At 40.2% G+C, this 25,687-nt stretch overlaps 2 protein-coding genes across 2 annotated transcripts in view; one reads left to right on the forward strand and one right to left on the reverse strand.

Annotated features, from left to right (window-relative positions):
* On the forward strand, window positions 1–12,602 carry hacd3 (3-hydroxyacyl-CoA dehydratase 3). The gene is made up of 11 exons (XM_061917119.1): window positions 1–209; window positions 5,383–5,425; window positions 5,518–5,591; window positions 5,658–5,822; window positions 5,896–5,941; window positions 6,022–6,132; window positions 6,209–6,336; window positions 6,408–6,520; window positions 11,644–11,750; window positions 11,825–11,956; window positions 12,024–12,602. Exons 1-11 carry the CDS (start codon window positions 132–134, stop codon window positions 12,098–12,100), a joined length of 1,074 nt encoding a protein of 357 aa, XP_061773103.1. The 5' UTR covers window positions 1–131; the 3' UTR covers window positions 12,101–12,602.
* Window positions 12,230–25,687, reverse strand: part of ints14 (integrator complex subunit 14) — a 14,249-nt gene continuing 791 nt past the window's right edge. The window contains exons 3-11 of the mRNA XM_061917116.1: window positions 25,530–25,685; window positions 18,164–18,282; window positions 17,947–18,089; window positions 15,311–15,403; window positions 14,805–14,949; window positions 14,567–14,700; window positions 14,245–14,363; window positions 13,142–13,207; window positions 12,230–13,063 (exon numbers count right to left, since the gene is read on the reverse strand). Coding sequence (XP_061773100.1) covers window positions 12,830–13,063; window positions 13,142–13,207; window positions 14,245–14,363; window positions 14,567–14,700; window positions 14,805–14,949; window positions 15,311–15,403; window positions 17,947–18,089; window positions 18,164–18,282; window positions 25,530–25,685 — 1,209 coding nt within the window. The 3' untranslated portion in view covers window positions 12,230–12,829. The remainder of the gene's footprint in view (window positions 13,064–13,141; window positions 13,208–14,244; window positions 14,364–14,566; window positions 14,701–14,804; window positions 14,950–15,310; window positions 15,404–17,946; window positions 18,090–18,163; window positions 18,283–25,529; window positions 25,686–25,687) is intronic.

A 25,687-nucleotide genomic window follows, 5' to 3' on the forward strand; every position in this document is an offset into this window, starting at 1 on the left:
TTCTCCAGATGACAGCGCCAGAGCGCGCCCGTTCGTGGAATGTTCTGGCAACTTGCTGGGCGGTTAGCACGAGCGAAGGGGCTTTCTGTCCATTTATTTGTTTGATACAAAACTATTGAAACCACAAAACAATGGTGCTGACGCCGCTTGTTTACTGGGCTCAACGCCACGAAGACATTTATCTCCGGGTGGAGCTGACGGACGCTCAGGTAAGTTACAGCCTGCAACTCATGTAGGACAAATGGCTGCTGTTAAACACAACACTGCTGCTTTACTGTAGTTTTCAGTACTGTGCCTATTCCTAAATGTATGTAAAGCTTGATACAGATTTTTTATAGCACAGTCATGAGTAGATCTAGTAGATTTACAGTCACGTGGATGACCCGAAAAGGGACAAGCGGTAGCAATGGATGGATGGATGAACTCGAGAGTGATCACAGGGGGGTAGGTCAGGTGTTGTTTTCTTCGTTGATTCTTAAATAGTGCCATAATGTAGTTTATCTACCTATATAGTGGCAGTGGTTATAGTAATCGATAAATACATAATGTAGTTTGATACCTGAGGTAACCAATTGAGGCACAATTAAAGGCCTACTGAAATTAGATTTTCTTATTTAAAACGGGGATAGCAGGTTCATTCTTTGTGTCATACTTGATCATTTTGCGATATTGCCATATTTTTGCTGAAAGGATTTAGTAGAGAACATCAACGATAAAGTTCGCAACTTTTGGTCGCTAATATAAAAGCCTTGCCTGTATCGGAAGTAGCAGACAATGTGCGTGTGACGTCACTGGTTGTAGAGCTCCTCACATCCGCACATTGTTTACAATCATGGCCACCAGCAGCTAGAGCGATTCGGACCAAGAAAGCGACAATTTCCCCATTAATTTGAGCGAGGATGAAAGATTTGTGGATGAGGATATTGAGAGTGAAGGACTAGAAGAAAAAATAAATAAATAAAAAAGACGAGGGCAGTGGGAGCGATTCAGATGTTATTAAACACATTTACTAGGATCATTCTGGAAAGTCCCTTATCTGCTTATTGTGTTACTAGTGTTTTAATGAGATTATATAGTCATACCTGAAAGTTGGAGGGGTGTGGTGACTGCCAGTGTCTCTGAAGGAAGCCACGGAGGAGCCAAGAAAGAGCCGACTTATTACCACCATTTTCTCACCGAAACCTGCCGGTTGACATGTGGTAGAGAACCATGTTCGTTTGACCACTCTGTTCCATATTTAAGCTGCACCGTCATCTTTAGGGAATGTAAACAAAGAAACACCGGCTGTGTTTGTGTTGCTACAGCCGGTTGCAATACGCCGCTTTCCACCAACATCTTTCTTCTTTGTAGTCTCCATTATTAATTGAACAAATTGCAAAAGATTCAGCAACACAGTTGTCCAGAATACTGTGTAATTATGCGATTAAAAACAGACTACTTTTAGCCGTGATCGGTGCTGGAAGAACACGTCTGCTACCACCGGTGACGTCACGCGCACGCATCATCATTCCGCGACGTTTTCAACAGGATACTTTGCGGAAAATTTAAAATTGCAATTTAGTAAACTAAACCGGCCGTATTGGCATGTATTACAATTTTAAGATTTCATCATTGATGTATAAACTATCAGACTGCGTGGTCGGTAGTAGTGGGTTTCAGTAGGCCTTTAAGCGCACTATTTAGCTGTAACCAGGAGAGCCTCTGTTGATTCAGAGCAGGGGTAGGGGACCTATGGCTCTAGAGCCGGATGTGCCTCTTTTGATGACTGCATCAGGCTGGCTCTCAGATAAATCTTAGCTGACATTACTTAACACGATAAATAATAAATAATTCCGCTGGTAATCACAATGTTAAAAATAACGTTAAAAATAGAAAACATTCTCATGCATTTTAATCCATCCATCCGTTTTCTACCGCACCTGTTCAACAAGTGTTTTGTTTATTATTGGTTCTGCTTCAAAATAAAAAATTTATTCAAAAGAATGAGAGACTTAATGTCCTCTAAAAATGTCGTTCTTACTTAAAAATGCACGTATTTAGTTGTATTCAGTGTTTAAAAAAAATTATATGGCTCTCACGCAAATACATTTTAAAATATTTGTCTTTCATGGCTCTTTCAGCCAAAAAGGTTCCGACCCCTGATTCAGTGGGCTCAAAGAACATGAGTTTTGACACCGTTAAAGGTGTGTTCATTAACTATACCAATACGTTTTATCATTATTATCTCAGTAAGGCTTGTGTAGATGATTGTTGCTTAAATATTTGACCACTCAAAATAACATAATTGAAATGACAACGTGGGCAGCACGATGGAAAAGAGGTCAGTGTGTGTGCTTCACAATACAAAGGTCTTGGGTTAGACTCTTGGCTCGGGATCTTTCTGTGTGGAGTCTGCGTGACTGCGTGGGTTCCCTCCGGGTACTCTGTCTTCCTCCCAACTCCAAAGACATGCACCTGGGGATAGGTTGATTGGCAACACTAAATTGACCCTAGTGTGTGAATGTGAGTGTGAATGTTGTCTGTCTATCTGTGTTGGCCCTGTGATGAGGGGGCGACAATCCAGGGTGTAACCCACGTTCTGCCCGAATGTAGCTGAGATAGGCTCCAGCGTCCCCAGCGACCCCGAAGGGAATAAGCGGTAGGAAATGGATGGATGGATGGGTTTTAGTAATCGATAAATACATAATGTAGTTTGATACCTGTACTAACCAATTGAGGCACATATAAGTGCACTATTTAGCTGTAACCAGCAGAGATGCTGTTGATTCAGCGGGCTCAAAGAACATGAGTTTTGACACCGTTAAAGGTGTGTTCATTAACTATACCAATACTTTTTATCATTATTATCTCAGTAAGGCTTGTGCAGATGATTGTTGCTTAAATATTTGGTCACCCAAAATAACACAAAAATGAAATGACAACGTGGGTAGCACGCTGGTACAGAGGTTAGTGCGTGTGCTTCACAATACAAAGGTCTTGGGTTCGATCCTGGGCTCGGGATCTTTCTGTGTGGAGTCTGCTTGACTGCGTGGGTTACCTATAGGGTACTCTGTCTTCCTCCCACCTCCAAAGACATGCACCTGGGGATAGGTTGATTGAGAACACTATATTGGTCCTAGTGTGTGAGTGGGGCCGTGCCAGCAACCTGAGGGTTCCTAGTTCAATCCCCAGATTCTACCAACCTAGTCACGTCCGTTGTGTCCTTGAACAAATCACTTCACCCTTGCTCCTGATGGGTCGTGGTTAGGGCCTTGCATGGCAACTCTCGCCATCAGTGTGTGTGAATGGGTGAATGTGGAAATAGTGTCAAAGCGCTTTAAGTACCTTGAAGGTAGAAAAGCGCTATGCAAGTATAACCCATTTACCATTCAATGTGAGTGTGGATGTTTTCTGTCTATCTGTGTTGGCCCTGTGATGAGGTGGCGACTTGTCTAGGGTGTACACCGCCTTCAGCCCGTATGCAGCTGAGATAGGCTCCAGCACCCCCGCGAACCCGAACGGGATAAACGGTAGAAAATGGATGAATGGATGGATGGAATTGACAACGTTACAAAACTTACAGTATAGCGAATGTTTATTTCAATGACATATTAACCAATTGCACTGTACAGTTCTAATGTGTCTTTTCAGTGTTATTTGTAAATGTTAATCCTGCTTGCTTTACAATCTGCCTTTGTTAATAATGATATTGAAATGTGTTTACATGCAAAGCATCGTCAAGATGTGACAAAATTTTAATGTACACTATATTGCCGAAAGTCTTTGGCCACCCATCCAAATGATCGGAATCAGGTGTCCTAATCACTTGGTCCGGCCACAGGCATATAAAATCAATCACTTAGGCATGGAGACTGTTTCCACAAACATTTGTGAAAGAATGGGATGCTCTCAGGAGCTCAATGATTTCCAGCGTGGAACTGTCATAGGATGCCACCTGTGCAGTCGTGAAATGTCCTCGCTCCTAAATATTCCAAAGTCAACTGTTGGCTTTATTATAAGAAAATGGAAGAGTTTGGAAACAACATCAACTCAGCCACAAAGTGGTAGGCCACGTAAACTGACAGAGAGGGGTCAACGGATGCTAAAACGCAGAGTGAAGTGAATTATATTTATATAGCGCTTTTTCTCTAGTGACTAAATTACATTTGAACCAGTGTGGGTGGCACTGGGAGCAGGTGGGTAAAGGGTCTTCTCCAAGGACACAACGACTGTGACTAGGATGGCGGAAGCGGGGATCGAACCTGGAACCCTCAAGTTGCTGGCACGGCCACTCTACCAACCGAACTATACCGCCCCAGTGCAAAGAGGTCATCGACTTTCTGCACAGTCAGTTGCTACAGAGCTGTAAACTTCATGTGACCTTCCAATTAGCCCACATACAGTACACAGAGAGCTTCATGGAATGGGTTTCCATGGCCGAACAGCTGCATCCAAGCCATACATCAACAAGTCCAATGCACAGCGTCGGATGCAGTGGTGTAAAAGCACGTTGCCATTGGACACTAGAGCAGTGGAGACGTGTTCGCTGGAGTGATTAATCACTCTTTTTCATCTGGCAATCTGATGGACGAGTCTGGGTTTGGAGGTTGCTAGGAGAACGATACCTTTCGGACTGCATTGTGCCAAGTGTGAAATTTGGTGGAGGAAAAATTTTGGTGTGGGGTTGTTTTTCAGGAGTTTGGCTTGGCCCCTTAGTTCCAGTGAAAGTAACTTTGAATGCTCCAGGACACCAAAAAATTTTGGACAATTCCATGCTCCCAACCTGGTGGGAACAGTTTGGAGCAGGCCCATTCCTCTTCCAACATGACTGTGCACCATTGCACAAAGCAAGGTCCATAAAGACATGGATGACAGAGTCTGGTGTGGATGAACTTGACTGGCCTGCACAGAGTCCTGACCTGAACCCGATATAACACCTTTGGGATGAATTAGAACGGAGATTGAGACCCAGGCCTTCTCCACCAACATCAGTGTGTCACCTCACCAATGCGCTTTTGGAAAAATTGTCGGAAATTTGTATGAACACACTGCGCAACCTTGTGGACAGCCTTTCCAGAAGAGTTGAAGCTGTAATAGCTGCAAAAAGTGGACTGATATCATATTGAACCCAATGGGTTGGGGAATGGGATGGCACTTCAAATTCATATGTGAATCAATGCAGGTGGCCAAATACTTTTGGCAATATAGTGTATCTTCTGAAGTTACTCATTAGTCACCTTGTCAGCATGCAGTCTTACTGTTTTGTCTCCCTCTCTGTGTATTTTTCGCTATCTTTCTTTTTTTTTGGATGAACTGACCAAATGAGTGCTTGCGTTGCTGTGTTATGTTATTACTCACTCCTTAACTTGACTAACGGGAAAACACTTCTATTCCTCCCTGCAGAACATTGATGTCCATGTTCATGAAAACATGCTTCACTTTACAGGTGACCGAAATATGTGTGTGTTCATAATACTTGTATGGTTGCAAAGTCTGTTTTTGGAAAGATAATTAGAAGTCCATACGTTGTGTGTGCAGCCCTGGGTCACGGTGCTAAGGGACAGAACCAGTACGAGTTCAGCCTGGAGTTTCTTTTACCTGTAAAGACAAAGGTACGGATCCATTTGATTTGCACGTTTTCTTGATATTGTATGTAATAATATAGGGATTGTGTCCAGGTGGCTTACAAGTCCACTCAGCGGCAGGTGAATGTCACCCTTAAGAAACAGGAGAGAGGCTGGTGGGAAAGATTGACCAAACAGGAACGTAAGCCGCTCTTCTTGGCTCCGGACTTCGACCGCTGGCTCGACGAGTCAGACGCCGAGATGGAGATCAGGAAAAATGTGAGCAGAAAGTTGCAAGATAACACACCTGTAGTATGTGGGAAAAGATAATATTGGCTTGTACTTTGCAAAGGAGGAGAGAAGGAACAAGCTGAAGGATCCTCCACATGATGAGGAAGGTCATTGAAGTGAATCAGAAACATTTTGCAGATTTTTTTTTGACCCATCCCAATATTCACTGTTGCGTTTTTTGTTTCAGGGTTCATCAGTCTGAAAACAGCATTTTTGTTTATGTACAACTTAGTACAGTTCCTTGGCTTTTCATGGATCTTTTTCAACATGACCTTCCGGCTCCTCAGGTTCGGCCGAGGTGAGGCTCACATGATTGCTTTTGTACTTCCCATGAGGCATCGCCATAATAACGCCTTATTTACCTGAACTTTCAGATTCTTTCTTCGACACATTTCACACCATATCGAACATCATGTTCTTCTGCCAGATCCTGGCGGCTGTCGAGGTCCTCAACGCTGCTTTTGGCATCGTCAGGACCGGCGTTATTCCAACGTTTATACAGGTAGCACGTGCTAGAGATGTCTGACTGTGTGGTCTGTCTCTGTAATATAACACTTATTTCTCTTTTCAAAGGTGGTTGGAAGGAATTTCATCCTCTTCATCATTTTTGGTAGCTTGGAAGAAATGCAGAATAAGTCGGTGGTTTTCTTTGTTTTCTATCTGTGGAGCGCCATTGAAATATTCAGGTAGCACTCAGCACATTACTATAAGGTTCATGGGTTTTTTTCCTGTTTATTTTGAATGTGTTTCACATTGGTCAATTTATACAACACTTAATGCTTGTCACTCACTGTACAATGCATTAGATACAACGACATAATCTAAGTCTTATGAGAGCTGTATCAAAAATAATAATGGACTTGATTTGTGTAGCGCTTTTTTCCAGTAACGCCAAGCATGTTGTTACACATAGGACCCATTATTCATTCACTCACGGTGGTGGTAAGCTACATTTGTAACGACATCTGCTCTGGAATGAAAGCACATATAATCTTCCCAGCAAACAGCGAGTGCTGCTGTAAGACCCGCTCCCATCTAAAGCTTCCATTAGTCTACCCCAGGGCAGCTGTGGCTACAAATATAGCTTACCATCACCAGGTGTGAATGTGGAGTAAATGAATGATGGGTTCACACTTCTCTGTGAAGCGCTTTGAGTGTCTAGAAAAGCGCTGTATAAAACTAATTCATTATTGTTTATATTATTATTATTATTAAAACACTCACATACAGCTAAAAGGAAACTACAAAAAGAGTATACAGAATGAAGTTCATTTGTATTTTATTATATAAACATAGTCAATTTGTGTTGCTTTTCATGTTTATCATTCACTTTTTGCACATATTACATGGTCAATTATCCAAATACAACTATTACGCCATTTTACCCGCCTACCGCACAATAAGTGTAATTAATATATCAAATTGATAGAATCTTGACCCCTTTTAGTGCCTGTAACTTTAAATATGCAGTTTTCCAGACATCTCCTATAACAGAGCATACGGTGGTTTGTAGGTGCTGTGACAAATATCATTTTTTTTATGAAAACATTTCGGATTACATTTTTTTTTCCAATGCCCACACATTTGTTTTAAATTGATCCTCATTAGTTGCTACACAGTAGCCACTTGTCTTTCTTGGGTCCATCACACAGGACAAAAGCAACATGTATATAAAAACTCAACATTACATAGAAAAGACACTCAAAAACAAAGAATATGCATAGAAAATGCTATTCATAAACAGTACTACAATATCCATCCATCCATCCATCATCTTCCGCTTATCCGAGGTCGGGTCGCGGGGGCAACAGCCTAAGCAGGGAAACCCAGACTTCCCTCTCCCCAGCAACTTCGTCTAGCTCTTCCCGGGGGATCCCGAGGTGTTCCCAGGCCAGCCGGGAGACATAGTCTTCCCAACGTGTCCTGGGTCTTCCCCGTGGCCTCCTACCGGTTGGACGTGCCCTAAACACCTCCCTAGGGAGGCGTTCGGGTGGCATCCTGACCAGATGCCCGAACCACCTCATCTGGCTCCTCTCGATGTGGAGGAGCAGCGGCTTTACTTTGAGTTCCTCCCGGATGGCAGAGCTTCTCACCCTATCTCTAAGGGAGAGCCCCGCCACACGGCGGAGGAAACTCATTTCGGCCGCTTGTACCCGTGATCTTATCCTTTCGGTCATGACCCAAAGCTCATGACCATAGGTGAGGATGGGAACGTAGATCGACCGGTAAATTGAGAGCTTTGCCTTCCGGCTCAGCTCCTTCTTCACCACAACGGATCGGTACAACGTCCGCATTACTGAAGACGCCGCACCGATCCGCCTGTCGATCTCACGATCCACTCTCCCCTCACTCGTGAACAAGACTCCTAGGTACTTGAACTCCTCCACTTGGGGCAGGGTCTCCTCCCCAACCCGGAGATGGCACTCCACCCTTAAAAACAGGTCATATATAATATAAAAATTAAAAGAAAAGGAAAAATCAGACTTTAGTGTCGTAGCTATTTAAGCTTGTTTAAAAGTTTTGACTACTTTAAGACACCCTATCCATCCATCCATTCATTTTCAACGGCTTGTCCCTAGGCAGCCTATTCCGCTAGGAAGCAGCTTTGTGATTGTGATTGCTCCTGGTACTGATATGTCTCCATTAGTCTGTTGTCCAGTGGAGTGGCTGTCTGTTAGAAAAATATAATATTTTAGAGTGTAAGATTGTTTGGCCTTATTGTACTATGAATAGTAAAGGAAATACCAGAAGCTTTTTCAATAAACTGATAACCATGAGAGGTCTTGAGGCATACAGTCAATACAAGTCCAAAGGAGACATTTCAGTGCCAATCATGCAGCTTTATTTTGCATAATGTGGAACTTTTGAATATCTTTCTTTGGAGTGAATGACCAAATAATAACAGTGACTGTAAAATGTATTGGATTGAAAACTATATCATAAAATAGGTAAATCTTCTAGCAACAGAAACATTTCTGCCCATTTTAGACATGATATTGTTTGTATATATGACATGACCAATTCATCTGATTATTTATTTAACCCCTACATGTCATGCACCTGCTCCACAGAAATACCCTTCAGCGTGAGTGACAGAGGTTGTACATGTTTTGTCTGTGTTTAAATCACAGAATTACCCGTCTGTATTTTGTTTTCATGCTGTTTAGAACAAGCCAGTTACTGTCAACATAACTGTGTACACAGTCCAGTTCACTTTGCAGAACATTGTTTAAAATATTGATGTTATTTGAAGTGTAGAGTCATCTGCATACATATTTATAGATGTGCTTCTCACATTTAAAAACAATCATTTTTAAAAATAAAGAGCAGAGGGGAAACTAAACTCTAATATCCTTGCATTAGAAAGGTTAGCATTAAAATACACAGATTGACACAAATTACCGGTAGTAGCTCTCCATGCAACTAATTGCACAATCCCTAAAACCATATGCAGAGAGCATTCTCAGCAGTAAACCGAGAGCTATAGCAATCTACTAAGACAGCACCGACATTTTGTTTCTCATCAATTTGTTGCTGCTAATCATCATTCATATGGACAATTGCTGTCGTGACCATCTTTGTAGGCATGCTGAAACTCAGAACCAAGATATATTATTGGAGAAAACAAGTTTTTCCATGATTTTGCTGATTATCATGTACAATACTAATTGACCTACTATTGGCAGCAAAAAAGGCATTATTATCATTTTTGGGTATCTTTTAAACTCGGATTAAAAATGTATCGAATATAATCCGACATACAGTTTGTTAGTTTTCCTTAAAGATACTCTACTCCAGATTGCTTATTTTTCACAGTGCCAAAAGTGTTTTTTTCCACATCCAGTAATATTGGTTAAAAGGTGAAGTTGCATGTTTTCTCTTTTTTAATTTGTTTGTGTCAGTTCTATTGATTTATTATTGCAAATAGTAGTATGCATATGTTCATTCATCAAATAATTACCTTACTCATAAAAACATATTAAAATAGTTGGCAATTTCACCACATTCGGTTGAAAATTTACCATCAATTTAAATAAAAACAGGTTCAATATTTCTAACTCTTTGAAGTACAGAACGTGTATGTTATTAAAACCTGCCAGTTTCTTCCCGTCACTTTTGCGCGTTGTAAATTTGATTTGAATGTTTTTTTCTTGTGATTGTTTAAATTTTGTCACCATACTTCTGAGTGTATGTATTTCCCCACATGCTTGTATTAGCTGATTTTACAGCAGCTTGCTTTGATTTATATCAGTGAGTTATACACCTTTTTATTTGTTTATTTAGCCAAATTGCCATGGTCTTTTTAATAATAGTAATAATAATATTTTATTTGTAAAAAAGCACTTTACATTGAGCAAACAACCTCAGAGTGCCACAGTGTAAAAAAATAGTAATAATAATTATAATAAAAAGATAATGAAAATAAATAAAATATAAAACTAGAAACAGCCCAATAGCTAGAACCAGCATGCATATCTATAAAAAGGCTTTTTTTAAAAGATGGGTTTTTAAGCATTTTTTAAAAGCATCCACAGTCAGTAGGGGCGGCATGGCGTAGTGGGTAGAGCGGCCGTGCCCAAAAAAAAAAACCTGAGGGTTGCAGGTTCGCTTCCCACCTATGGACATCCAAATCGCTGCCGTTGTGTCCTTGGGCAGGACACTTCACCCTTTGCCCCCGGTGCCGCTCACACTGGTGAATGAATGGTGGTGGTCGGAGGGGCCGTAGGCGCAAACTGGCAGCCATGCTTCCGTCAGTCTACCCCAGGGCAGCTGTGGCTACTGATGTAGCTTACTACCACCAGGTGTGAATGAATGATGGGTTCCCACTTCACTGTGAGCGCTTCGAGTATCTAACAATAGAAAAGCGCGATATAAATCTAATCCATTATTATTATTATTATTATAATAAGGTGCCCTCAGGTGGTCAGGGAGAGCGTTCCACAGACTGGTAGCATCAGAGCAGAAAGCCAGCTCTCCCATAGTTCGTAGCTTTGTCCTTGCAGGTTGGAGGAGGTTAGCCTGTTTGGAGCGGAGGTGTCGTGTGGTGGATTTGGGGGTGAGCAGTTTTTTGAGGTACATGGGGACATTTTCATGGAGTCACTCGTGAATTAGTAGGAAGATTTTGAGTTCAATCCTGAGTGGAACAGGAAGCCAGTGAAGGGATTTGATAGTTTTTGTGATGTGGTCATATTTCTGCACTCATCAGGATCCTCGCAGCACTATTTTGTATGTACTGCAGCTTCTGAATGTTCTTGCTGGGGATCCCGACAAGAAATGCGTTGCACTTTAACACTTTCTTTAAGTGTGCATGTTTATCGGCTACTTTGTTTACGCATTGCTACAAATACATATAGAGCATTATTGGTCGGTTTTTCTAAATAAATAACATCCCAGTTATGATCACTAAAAACAAGTGGAAGAAATGCAGTCCTGGAGCAATGTTGACCAGTATTAGTGTAAATATGATCAATGCGTGATTTACAAAATACAATATTTTTAAATCAATGACATACGTCCACCTTAGTGACCATCCTTTCTTTTAAAGCACATGACAACAAATACATTTTTTCTAATCACCATTGTTTTTTTTTTCTTTCTGCCTCCATCAGCCATGTCATAAGCATATCACACACAGTGCATCCAGAAAGTATTTACAGCGCTTCACTTTTTCCACATTTTGTTACGCTGCGGCCTTATCAAATAAACAGAATAAAGTCATTTTTGTCCTTAAAATTCTATATACCATTTTTTTTAATAGAGATTTTTGCAAATGTATTTAGTTAATGTAAGTGCTATGGTTTTGATGCAGGTATCCATTCTACATGTTGGGATGTTTCAACACAGAGTGGAAGATCCTCACGTGGCTGCGATACTCATTGTGGATACCGCTCTACCCTCTGGGTGTCATAGCTGAGGGTATGTTTACTTGTCTGAAAGTTGATTATCTAACCTGCCAAGACAAAGAACAAACACTCCTGTCACGCATGTAGCTGTTGCCGTGATTCAGTCCATTCCCATCTTTGACGAGACCCGACTGTTCAGCATTCCTCTGCCGAAAACCATCGGCCTCTCTCTGAGCTTCTCCTACGTCCTGCGTGTATACATCATTCTCATGTTTCTGGGTAAGTCTTCCCATTTAACAAAAGTTTAAAAAATGCTAAAAAAATTCACAGCCCGCCATTCTTACAGGACTTGTTATCAACTTTCGTCATCTCTACAAGCAAAGGAAGAGGCGTTTCCGCACCAAGAAGAGGAAGGCACACTGATGCACTGTCACTGTCCGTTTTAAAAGTTTTCATCTCCTAAGCCCTTTTAAGTGTTAATGTTTTCTTTTTTTTCCTGCTGCTAATTGGTTCCTCTTGATGGTCTACTCTTTAAGAACCTTGACTACACCCCTCTTCCCATTTTGTTAATTATTGATAGTGGAAGGCTTGGCCATTTGGATTTTGAGCTGCATTACTGTATTAGTGCTCATTTGATTGGTACACAGTATTTTTGAATATTGTCTTTTGAGAACGAATCACTCTTCAGCTCTCAGGGTGAAAACTAGATGACCAATGCTTTCTTACCTTGACTTGTGATAAAGACACTTATTTAGGTACACATCATCTGATAAGCCCCACCACAAAAGCTTGATTTCTGTGACACTGAGAAAAGTAATTCAATAATTTCATCATTGCATCTCGGGGTGTACAACAAGGTATTTTTACACCATTGCAAAGTGTAACTACAATAATAAACATTGCTAAATTAATACCTCTTACAGTACTTTTCTAGTATGTTTGTCATTCTTTTAATTGAGGCAGTGATTTGACACAATCTTTACTACTAGAAAGTATAAAAACATGAATATTTTGCAAGATAAGCACAGTTGTTCCACAAAAAAAGGTTATTTTTGCTTCCAGGTGTTCAGACAGTGCCACACCAAGTGCTGTCTTTACTGGTCCAAAGCAGCGTCCATATTTCAGTGCATTTGTAACAAAGTCGGGTGTGGCTCAGCTTGAGAAGTCGGTGTGCATGGGAACAATGTTGTGCTCAAAAGCAGCGTATTGAGAGTCACCAGTACTGGCCAGTTTGAGCTGCTGGGCGGCGTGGGACAGCTGGAAAGCTGCATCTGGGTGGGCCGAGTCGGGCAGCATCGTGCACTCTCTCTCCAGCAGCTCGGCCACTCTCTTCAGGAGATCCCAGAACCCGAATGCCAAGGCAGCCTTACGTAGGCGATTCAGCTCCTGGTAAATTGTAATAAAATGCACAAATAAGATGTAAACTAAAGAGAAAAAACATAAGTGTTTAGCAGCACACTTTACCTTATAGAAGGTCTGAGTTTTATCAGGCAATTTTCTAGCGTTCCTCAAAATCTTCTGCACATCCGTCTGAAATGAATTGAAAACAACCTTTAAATATTCTTAGTTGTATGTCAACAATTAATGCTACCTTTTTATTTCATAAACAATAGTTAACAAACTCAATTGGCATTTTAGGGGAATCTCTTAAGGGTGCTTATGGAATTAAAAATACCCTAAGTAGGCAAGTATTTTTAATTGTGTAGTGCCAGTTTTGCAACTTTATCTCAAGGTACTTTACACACAGAGCAGGTTACTAGTGAAGTAAATTAACTGAACCACACATGAGCAGCAGGCATTTTGGTGACAGAGGCAATGAAAAATGTTCCATCAATGTAGAACATTAAAATTTAACATGATTTGATCAAACATATCAGTATTATATTCAGGTTTGGCAACTATGATTGACTCAGTTCTACTGTACCAGTCCTTGTCTCATAAAGTAGAGATCTTCAACTGTGAGATACTGCAGAGGGGTTGTGAAATGTTTGGTCTTTCTTTAAATATATGTGTTTGGTATTTCATGGCAATCTTTTCACATGTTTAAATATATTTAAATAAAAGGTTGATCCAACACATTGCAGTGTAGTTTAGAGATGGCAGTAGGATGGCTACCTTACCCACTGGACCTTGCAGGTTTGAAATTAAAACATGAATGAATAATTATTTTATTCATCCTGTTAGCTTGCAATTACTACACTAGCGATAAGCGGTGCCAGCTGCCAACTAATGATTAGTGCACTACATGTCAGCGAGGCTAGCGATTAGTATACTATTGTCAGCTAACGATTAGTGCGCTAGTTGTGAGGTAGCAATTAGCAGCATAGAGGGGGAGTATTTATTTCTCCCTGTTGCCATGTGCTTGCTCAAGTGGGCTTCTGTTGATCGTCTTAAGTCTGAGTAGCATGGTTCTAGACCTGCTCCACGCGTAAAATTACATGTGTTGTGAATTGGCACTTCATTAGTATAATTATCTGGACTTTGATTTCGTTTTGTTAGTTTCTGTCACATCTTTTGAGAGTGGACACGCCCCTAATGAGCATGACCGACAATCATGAAGACTTCACCTGTAGTCCACTGGCTTTGATCCACACAGTTACGTTCTGGGCGTAGCTACGTTTGACAGGCGGCTGCAGGGGGAAAGGACTTTTGCTGTCGTCTTCTCCGTAAGGATTTTCTGCCGCTTCTGGAAGGCACGAGGAGGCAAAGCGCACGAATGAAAGCAGACATCATTCAACATTGAAGATGTGTAAATGATTAACTTCCTGTTTACATAAACACACACAGAAAAGACCTTTGCTCCTGAGGAACCAACAATTATGTGAAAGGTCAGTGTGTCACAAGTGAAGATAAACAATGCTTAATGAGGTCATACTGACAAGATTCTACCTGAGATTGGTCCCAAATGGGAGCTCTTGCCCAGCCAAGGCAGAGGCTCAGGACCAGGTTCAAACACGGACATCATTAGATTGGACTTCTTTTTGCTGTCTGCTTGGGAGTACAGCATGCCGAACCACTCGGGCCTGAGACAAGCAGACCAGCTTTGAGACTTCTCGTTATTTGTATACTGCCTAACATCTGTCCGCACACATTCTTATGTCTCAAATGAAAACGTTTTTCAGCTCACCCAAGCTGAACAAGCGCCACCATGCCTTCTACTTTAAGGCTGCCATGTAAGAGGACACAGAAATTTGGACTTTTCCCTGCCATTTGGCTGGCAGACACTTCCTCCTCCAGCTCTTCTGTGACTCCTGTGCCGATGTCTTCTACCTCTGAGAGGAAATCACAAATCAGTGTTTGACACCAGTAATCTGCTAATTGGGCCACAGTAAACTTGATACTTTAATCTAAGAGCTCACAGGTAAGAAAAAAAGTTGCAGGGAATGTAGTTACAATAAACATTTTATTGGTGTGAAAGCAGCCCTGCCTTTGCATTTGTACTGCAATCACATATGAATTACCATTACCATTACCATCATTATCTTCATTACTTTACCGTCATTATCTTCCACCAATTTTAACTGGAACATGTTCCATTTCGCAAGGAGACGTGATATTGTGATAAATAATCTTTGTCTTTTCATTCAAAGTACTGGACTGTAATATTTATTGCACATGTACACAAACAGCCACCTTTATTGACAGCAATAGGCAGGACCAAGTGCCTGGATATGACAGGTGGACTGGAGATGTCAGCAATTTCAATGAAGCCCATGATTTCTAGATCTGAAACAAAAAGAACACACGTACTTGGAGCTTAACATGAGTCATAAAAAAACTTTTTTTAAATAATTGCAATCTTGCACCATCTTCCTGCAGTCTCCAGATGATCACACTGGATACTTTTTGGTCTATGTGTTTGAAATTCATGACACGCTTGTTGTACTTATAGGTAGATGAATATTAGATCACTTATTATTGGCCTTTTTGTAAGGACAAGATCATCTACTCTCTGTTTACTCAGTATAAGAGACTTCAGTTTAGTGCATGTCTTCGGCTTTTTTGTAACACTCATTAATGACAAGTTATGGACATAGTATGACTCCACAAACGTCTCCAACTGAACTGCTGGCCAAACTATTGGGATAGGAGGACACTGGACAAACAGGAGGACACTGGACAAACTGCTGGCCATCATGGACAATCCTGCCCACCCACTCCACCAGACAATTGTGGGACAGAGGAGTTCATACTCCAACAGGCCCCTTCAGCTGCATTCCGACATTGTTCGATTCAAGAACTCCATCCAGCTGAATGATCACTCGCCATACAGTAATAGATGATATCTGTCTATTACCTGACACTTTCTATTTTAGCTACTTCTCTTTGTTTTTAATGTCCATTTTCTGATGGATTTCCTCTCTATTTTAATTTCCCCTAAGGGATTTATAAAGTATGTTTGATTCTGATTCTGCAGCAATACTGTAATATTGGTCATGGTAATTGTTATATATTGTATATATGATATAGACATAATATATCAGTATATATAACATACTGTACATATATTATGTAAATATTATGCATATATTTTATATCGCTATATTTAGTCTATTTATACCTGCATTGTCCTTCCATCATTGTAACTGAGCTACCGTGTGGAACAATTTCCCTTGAGGGTCATTAAAGGCCTACTGAAATGAGATTTTCTTATTTAAACGGAGATAGCAGGTCCATTCTATGTGTCGTACTCGATCATTTTGCGATATTGCCATATTTTTGCTGAAAGGATTTAGTAGAGAACATCGACGATAAAGTTCGCAACTTTTGGTCGCTAATAAAAAAGCCTTGCCTGTACCGGAAGTAGCAGACGATGTGCGCGTGACGTCACTGGTTGTAGAGTTCACATCCTCACATTGTTTACAATCATAGCCACCAGCTGCTAGAGCTATTCGGACCAAGAAAGCAACAATTTCCCCATTAATTTGAGCGAGGATGAAAGATTTGTGGATGAGGATAGTGAGAGTGAAGGACTAGAAAAAAAAAAAAAGGGAGGGCAGTAGGAGCGATTCAGATGTTATTAGACACATTTACTAGGATAATTCTGGAAAGTCCCTTATGTGCTTATTGTGTTACTAGTGTTTTAGTGAGATTATATGGTACCTGGAAGTCGGAGGGGTGTGGCCACGGGTGAAGTGAAGTGAATTATATTCATATAGCGCTTTTTCTCTAGTGACTCAAAGCGCTTTACATAGTGAAACCCAATATCTAATTTACATTTAAACCAGTGTGGGTGGCACTGGGAGCAGGTGGGTAAAGTGGCTTGCCCAAGGACACAACGGCAGTGACTAGGATGGCAGAAGCGGGGATCGAACCTGCAACCCTCAAGTTGCTGGCACAGCCGCTCTACCAACCGAGCTATACCAGGTGTGGTGACCGCCAGTGTCTCTGAGGGAAGCCACACAGCTGCAGGAGGACGCAAGCTTCGCTCATAACCGACTTATTACCACAATTTTCTCACCGAAACCTGCCGGTTAACATGTGGTTGGAAACCATGTTCTTTTGACCGCTGTGTTCAATAGTAAAGCTTCACCTTCGGGAATTTTAAACAAGGAAACACCGGCTGTGTTTGTGTTGCTAAAGGCAGCTGCAATACAGCGCTTTCCACCTCCATCTTTCTACTTTGACTTCTCCATTATTAATTGAACAAATTGCAAAAGATTCAGCAACACAGATGTCCAGAATACTGTGTAATTATGTGATTAAAGCAGACTACTTATAGCTTGGATCGGGCTGGAAAAAAATGTCCGCTACAACCGGTGACGTCAAACGCATGCGTCATCATACCGCGACGTTTTCAACAGGACACTTTGCGGGAAATTTAAAATTGCAATACAGTAAACTAAAAAGGCCGTATTGGCATGTGTTGCAATGTTAATATTTCATCTTTGATATATAAACTATCAGACTGCGTGGTCGCTAGTAGTGGGTTTCAGTAGGCCTTTAAAGTTTGTCTAATGTCCAAAATTTTGACTTTTTATGAAATGTAAGCTCGTGTTTTGTCGTTTTAACAGTGCCTAACTTCCTTTTGCACTTGATTGACAAATCAGCAATGCCAAAGTGATGCAGGAGGGGACACAAATCACCCTAGCCATTAAAGATATTTAGTTTTTACATTTTACACTTGTATGACCTACGACTATGATTTAAAAATGGTCTGAAAAGTTCATACAGGTTTCATGGTGGCAACAGTTTCTATTATGGGATCATATATCGATGGGCAACCGGTAGAAAAAACTGAGAGGGATGTACTGCATTTTCCTGCATACCTGTGTTGACAGTTCGAGGTAAAGGTTCCACCTCCTCATCCACCACGACAGGCTCGGGTCGTGGGAACACCTGAACGTCAGAGGACAAGTTCCCACAGTGCAGCACAGCATGGAAGGGAGAGTAGGCCCTGTCAATCAATCTCCTGGTGACACATAACAGAACTTTAGAATATATTTATAGAACTTGAGGATTTACGTGGAAATCACTTCACCCTACCCAAACATGGCCTGCACACCCTGCATGCAGAGTGCTCCCTCTACAGTGAAGACCTCTCCATCACCTCCACCGAGACAGAGAAGCTCCTCCCATTTGTCCAAAGCACCTGTCATGTTTAACTGTTAATGACACACGACAGGGCAGCACTGGTTACAAACTATTGATAGCCATACGTCAAATACTAAAATATTTGATGTTTTATACATACGATACTCACACATCACAAAATATTGTGTGTGTTAATGAGAGACTGAAGCATCTTTTAGATTTTATAACAACTATAGGGTTATTGTAGGTATTTCTGCAGTTTATAACCATTGTTTTTCTCTACATGTTGCCTTGGTTTTGTATGGTTTTAGATAGGGTATACTTTGCATTGAACATTATTTGGAATGGGTTTCAGAGGCACATTTACCCAGATGTTAAACACGTACAAACAGGAACTAGTGAACATGAATTAGCTTAACAAATGTATTAGACCACTACCGAAACTAGGGTTCATGACACAGCGCTACCAAAACCTTTGTTTTGTTGTATATTTAATGCTTGTCTAGGTTAATTCACTAGTATGTAGAAGCCCTTTAACCATTATTATATTTTTTATGCAAACATTTAGCTCAAATTTACTGTTTTACACACAAAATAAAAGAAATATGAAAACACATTATTATATCTAAATTTAACATGGTTAACTGTAGTTATTCACTTGCATTCCTGAGCAGAAAAAAATGCTTTGCGAGCATTTAATGAAATCAAAGGCCAAATTGTGTTGTTTTTGTTGTGTGGAAAAATGACTAGTTGATTGTTTTAATAGTTGTTTTGTTTTGAAGATAATTATTTTTATGACCAACATATATGTTCCGCCCTGTATGCACCTAAGGATGGGTGATATGGCCTAAAATCTAAATTTGGATCTATATTGCAATAACATTATATTGACAAAATAGTCAATAATGTCCATAAAGTTACAAGCTAAAGTACCAATGATTGTCACACACACACTAGGTGTGATGAAATTTGTCCTGTGCATTTGACCCATCCACTTGTTCACCCCCTGGGAGGTGAGGGGAGCAGTGGGCGGCAGCGGTGGTCACGCCAGGGAATCATTTTTGGGGATTTATCCCCAATTCCCACCCTTGATGCTGAGTGCCAAGCAGGGAGATAAGGGGGCTTATTTTTATAGTCTTTGGTATGACTCGGCCGGGGTTTGAACTCACAACCTATCGATCTCAAGGCGGACAGTCTATCCACTAGGTCAAAAAAGAAAAAAGAAAAATACTACCGTCTCTAATAAATATTCCTTTGGGTTTTGCCCTTAAACCTTCCTGTATCCAGGAAATTATTTCCTGAGTTTGTAAACAATGACAAAAACAAAAAAAATGTTTTGTGAGAATTAAAATTATTGATGTAATCACTGTAGTATCTACTATATATTGATAGAATACTTGGTATTATTAGTGTCAATATTTGTATCGATCCCCCAGCCCTGTTTACATCCAAGACTTTTAGGTTTAGCCTGGCTTCTTGTATCCGCCTACTGTGTGTAGTGTAGCAGTTTTCAGCTAATCCTCGTCCTCCAGTGATAATAATAGGGCTGGACGATTACGGCAAAAATGAAAATAATAAATAATTTGATTCATATTGTAATCAAGATTAACTACATGATTATTCAATACTTTGAAAACGTGTATTTATTGTACCACCGAAACACATACTGGATATAAATTAATACTGAATAAACCACAACAAGTAGAATAATAATAGCAATAACAATACATTTAAATAACAATAGCAATGTAAAACACAATACAATTCAGTTTTTCTGTTTTAGTTTAGTTTTTTACCTTTTAAACTTATTATACCTAATTAATTAAATGCCAAAGTCTTCACATTTATTGGTGCAAAACATACTTGGACAATTCTGACCAATATTTTAGGTCAAAGCATAATAATTTTGTACATGTATAAATAAGTGCTTTAGGTACTTTATGCTTTGTTGTATTTGTAATTATTTGTATGTAGGCCTGGATCAGGGCTTCCTCCAGTAGCTGCACCGCTTGTAGAATTCTGCTGCTCGTCTTTTAATTAAACTAAACGACGTCAGCACATTACTCGTGTATTTGCTCCCCTTCATTGGCTCCCAGTTACTTTTACAGTTTATTTTAAAATTGTACTTATTGTGTTTAAATGCCTACACTAAGAAGCCCCGCAGTATCTTATTGAGTTGCTGCAGCCTTTTTGTCCCAGCAGGACTTTGAGGTCTTCAGACCAGTTCCTTCTCGTTGTCCCAAAAATTAGTCTAAAACGAGAGGAGAGAGAGCCTTTCCAGTGGCAGGGCCCAGACTAAGGAACAACAATCCATTATTGATTAGGTCCTCCCAGTCTCTGAGTCAATTTAAATTTAGGCTAAAACCATATTTTTACTCCCTGGCATTCAAATCCAGTTAGACAGGATATATTGGTTGTTTTATTTCTTTTTTTTCTTTTATCGTTTTTGTTTATTTATTACCTTTTATTATTATAGGTGATATGTTCTGCACGTCTTTGAAGATATATTTTACTACTGTATTTTAGTCATCCTTCCGTGTTACAATGTAAATGTGACACTATTTGTCCCTTTTCTTATGTCTGTACAGCACTTTGGCCAACTGGGGTTGTTTTTAAATGTGCTATATAAATAAACTGAACTCAACTGCTTGTGGAAGGTACTTTTTTGAGACTTTTATTTGCTGTGATTGTGAAGGGAGGAAGTGTGCTGTGCTCACCTTGGTGAGTAAAGAGGCGACACACTTGGGGCTGTTGGAAAAAAAAGAGAGAGTGCCTCTCAAATTGCGACCAGGAATATCTCTAAAGCAACTAAAACAATATTATATGTTAAATAATAATACATTAAAATAAAAAAATTAAGGCAAATTGAACCACAATAACTTAACAGCACCATAGGCTCAGTAGGCATTCATTGATTGATTGATTGATTGAAACTTGTATTAGTAGATTGCAGTACAGTACATATTCAGTACAATTGACCACTAAATGGTAACACCCCAATAACTTTTTCAACGTTAATCAATTACTTAATAAATGACCAAGTCGAGGTGATCTACCTCATATATACATATACACACACACACACACACACACACACACACACACACACACACACATATATATATATATATATACATACCCTTATATATACAGTATAAAATTTATATTTGTTTATTTTGCCGTTTTTGTTCACATGTTAAAGGTGTTTTAATGAATATACATGCATGTTTAACATATAAATTCCTATCTTTCATGAAGACAAGAATATAAGTTGGTGTATTACCTGATTCTGATGACTAGTATTGATTGGAATCTGACAGTATAGTGCTGATAACGTCCCGGTTTTCAAATGGAGGAGGAAAAAAGTTCCTCCTTCCGGTCTAATACATCATGGAAGTCGTTGTTTTTTGGCATCTTATTTGTCCAGCTTCCATATTCGTTTTTATACACTTTACAAGAAATACATTGGCGGCAAACTCCGTAGCTTGTTAGTTTGTTTGCGCTGGCTTTCGGAGACTCTTATTTTGTTAGCGCAGGCGTGATGGAGCGGCACTTTTATTGTGAAGACAGGAACTGTGCGATCAGTCTTTAGGCTTTTGACGGGAAGTACGGTTGAAATAAAAAGTGTCTTTTTTCCTTTACACTTTTGATTGATTGGTTGATTGATTAAAACTTTTATTAGTAGATTGCACAGTACAGTACATATTCCGTACAGTTGACCACTAAATGGTAAAACCCCAATAAGTTTTTCAACATGTCGGGTTCTACGTGTGACGGTCACGTGACCACCTGGCTCTGTTTGATTGGTCCAACGTCACCAGTGACTGCATGTGATTGGTGAAACGCAAGTATGCGTAGATCCTACTTTGAATGTGTGTCTGACAAAATCAAAACAAACAAAGCGTGCATTAACAGATTGATAAAAAAAAAGTAGCGAGTAGCGACCTGATTGCAGATAAATGGAGCGAAATAAAAGTAGCGTTTCTTCTCTAAAAATATACTCAAGTAAAAGTAAAAGTATGTTGCATAAAAACTACTCTTAGAAGTACAATTTATCCCAAAAGTTACTCAAGTAGATGTAACGGAGTAAATGTAGCGCGTTACTACCCACCTCTGGTGCCATGATTGGGTATAAAAGCTGCTTCCATGAAATGCTAAGTGATTCACAAACAAGGATGGGGTGAGGGTCACCAATTTGTAAGCAAATTGTCGAACAGTTTTAGAACAACATTTCTCAACAAGCTATTGCGAGGAATTTAGGGATTTTACTATCTACGGTCTGTAAAATCATCAAAAGGTTCAGAGAATCTGGAGAAATCACTGCACGTAACCGATGATATTACGGACCTTTGATCTCTCGGAGGGTACTGCATCAAAAACCGACATCAGTGTGTAAAGGATATCACCACATGGGCTCAAAAAGACTTCATAAAACCACTGTCAGTAACTACAGTTGGTCGCTACATCTGTAAGTGCAAGTTAAAACTCTGTTATGCAAAGCAAAACCCATTTATCAACAATACCGCTGGCTTCGCTGGGCCCGAGCTCATCTAAGATAGACTGATGCAAAGTGGAAAAGTGTTCTGTGGTCTGACGAGTCTACATTTCAAATTTAATTTGGAAACTGTGGATGTGGTGTCCTCCAGAACGAAGAGGAAAATAATCATCCGGATTGTTAGAGGGGCAAAGTTCAAAAGCCAGCATCTGTGATGGTATGGGGGTGTATTACTGCCCAAGGCATGGGTAACTTACACATCTGTGAAGGCACCATTAATGCTGAATGGTCCATACAGGTTTTGGAGCAACATAAGTTGTCATCCAAGCAACGTTATCATGGACGCCCCTGCTTATTTCAGCAAGACAATGCCAAGCCACAAGTTACAACAGCGTGGTTTCATAGTAAAAGATTACGGGTACTTTCCTGGCCCGCATGAAGCGCTACATAAAACAAAAATGGGAAAGAATTCCACCTTCAAAGCTTCAACAATTATTTTCCTCAGTTCCCAAACGTTTATTGAGTGTTGTTAAAAGAAAAGGTGATGTAGCACAGTGGTGAACATGCCCTTTCCCAACTACTTTGGCACGTGTTGCAGCCATTAAATTCTAAGTTAATCATTATTTGCAAAAAAAAATAAGCTCATGAGCTTGAACATCAAATATCTTGTCTTTGTAGTGCATTCAACTGAATATGGGTTGAAAAGGATTTGCAAATCATTGTATTCCATTTATATTTACATCTAACACAATTTCCCAACTCATATGGAAACGGGGTTTGTATATACATACACACATATTATATATATATACATACACACATATATATATATATATATATATATATATACACACACACATGTATATACATATATATATATATATGTGTATATGTATATATATATATATTAGATAGATAGTACTTTATTGTATATATATTGTATATATATATATTTATATGTATATATATTTATTGTATATATATATATATATATATATATATATATATATATATATATATATATATATATATGTATAATCTGTTTATGAATGAGTATATCCGTTCGGCTACCGTATTCAATGGAGAAGTCTGATCTACAAAATTTGCAGGCAGTATACCCCTTACCCTTCGAGCTGTCCTGGATGAACTGAAATTATTTTTTCCAATCATTTTGGAACTTGCAAGCGAACTTCTTACTTGTCGTCGCCATGTCTCTTCTTCGTCTCTGTTATGCTTTTGGACATTACTACTTGCCGTACTTTTGAAGCAATGCATGATGGGAATCCAGATGTTGTGTGTCAGTGTATTAACGTGCCGGCTGGAATAAACACACGCTGAGAAATAACTCTGTGCCTGCCTACTTCATGGGCTATAGATAAACCTATAGATAACGGAGGCATATATAATAGTCTCCTTTTCAGGTGAGTGAGGACGCTAAAGTTAGTGCCTTTAAGGCACGCCCCCAATATTGTTGTCCGGGAGAAATTAGGGGAGATTTTCGTGAGGGGCACTGAAATTCGGGAGTCTCCTGGGAAAATCGGCAGAGTTGGCAGGCAGGGCATGAAATTGGCACCCGCCCACGCGCCAAATGCGGGTAACTTTTGTGATTGGCGGATGAAACTGTCAATCTACCTGCCACATTGGCGGGTAGCCAATAAGACAACATGACACTGAGCAAGTGTTGTATGTTGTTGACCAATCAGGTAGCCTATGTGTGTTGTGTGTTCTAAGCAAGCCCCCGCGCCATTTTCTTGGATTTTAAAACCAAAATGTGGCGGCATATCGCTGGCGTGAAGAGGCCGGCGCCGGCTTTAACAACAAAAAGAGAACGATTTAAAAAAAATTAAAAAAAGACGTTTTAATACGAAGTAAGCGGGGATGGCAAGGTTCGTGACTGGCTGGTCTACGACGTCACAACAGAAGAGGTGTACTGTCAGGATTGCCGTATGTATGGCTCGGAGAAAGCAAAATCAAACCCATTTGTAATCGGGACAAAAAACTTAAAAGTTAAAGGCAATTGAGGACCACGAGTCCTCAAAAGTCCACTTGCAAACGATCAACTGTAATGTGGGGAAGACGGCTCCCCCAGAGCTGACAGCTGCGGTCAAGGCACTGACCTCAATGAAAACAGTGCAGTTGGAGAGGATGAAGCTCCTGTTTCGGAACGTACACGCAATTGGAAAGAAGATGAGACCCTTCTCTGACCACGTGTGGATGTGCGAGTAAGTACCAACCTGCTTTAACGTTAGTAGATAACTAAAGTACAGCACAGTGACACAGTGCAATTGCTGCTCTGTTCTGTTATCGTTACAACTTAGCAGCCCGTTTGTGTGTGTGTGTACACACGGTATAGTGTATTATTGGTACGTGTGTGTGATCAAGCTAACTGTGAAATGTCATTCGTATTTTTAGGGTGGATGAACAGAAAGGGTTAGCTGTAGGGAAGACATACAGAGATGCAAACCAGGCCCCAGTCTTCATGCACTCCATAGCAGAAGTTGAAAGGAAGAATGTGGAAGAGGAGATATCTGTCTCCAAGTTTATATCCATAATGGCTGATGGATCCACAGACAGCAGTGTAATAGAAGAGGAGTTACTCTACGTTAGATCGAGCAGAGCAGGAAAAGTCAATTTTGGCTGGTAAAAAAAACTGGCTGGTGGCCAAAAAAGTTAACTTCAGGCCCTGTTGGCAGGTATGCCCGTACGAACCCTGCTAACCAGACATACAGTTGAATTTTCCAATGAAAACTAGGCCAAAAAGGTAAACAAGTGGTGATGAAAACCTTCTAAGCAACATCAAGTAATTTAACATGGTTGTATTACCTCCTCTGTATTGGCAACGCACATGATGAACATTTTGGTTGGAAAAGGAAAGGGCAGAGGGAACTTCTTGTCTTCCCCAGGGTGCCTCAGGGTTTGCAGGGAATGACGCAGAGAACCTTTGCCAATCCCGAGAGATCCGTCAGTCACCAGCACCACCT

The sequence above is a fragment of the Nerophis ophidion genome, linkage group LG12, assembly GCF_033978795.1.
Source record: "Nerophis ophidion isolate RoL-2023_Sa linkage group LG12, RoL_Noph_v1.0, whole genome shotgun sequence".
Classification (NCBI taxonomy): Eukaryota; Metazoa; Chordata; class Actinopteri; order Syngnathiformes; family Syngnathidae; genus Nerophis; species Nerophis ophidion.

Bases quoted from the DNA above. Each gene is read 5' to 3' on its own strand.
- hacd3 (XM_061917119.1), top strand. From the start codon at position 132: ATGGTGCTGACGCCGCTTGTTTACTGGGCTCAACGCCACGAAGACATT. The intron at 5,942-6,021 runs GTCATTGAAGTG...TTTTTGTTTCAG, and splicing joins TCCTCCACATGATGAGGAAG to GGTTCATCAGTCTGAAAACA. The intron at 6,337-6,407 runs GTAGCACGTGCT...CTCTTTTCAAAG, and splicing joins TTATTCCAACGTTTATACAG to GTGGTTGGAAGGAATTTCAT.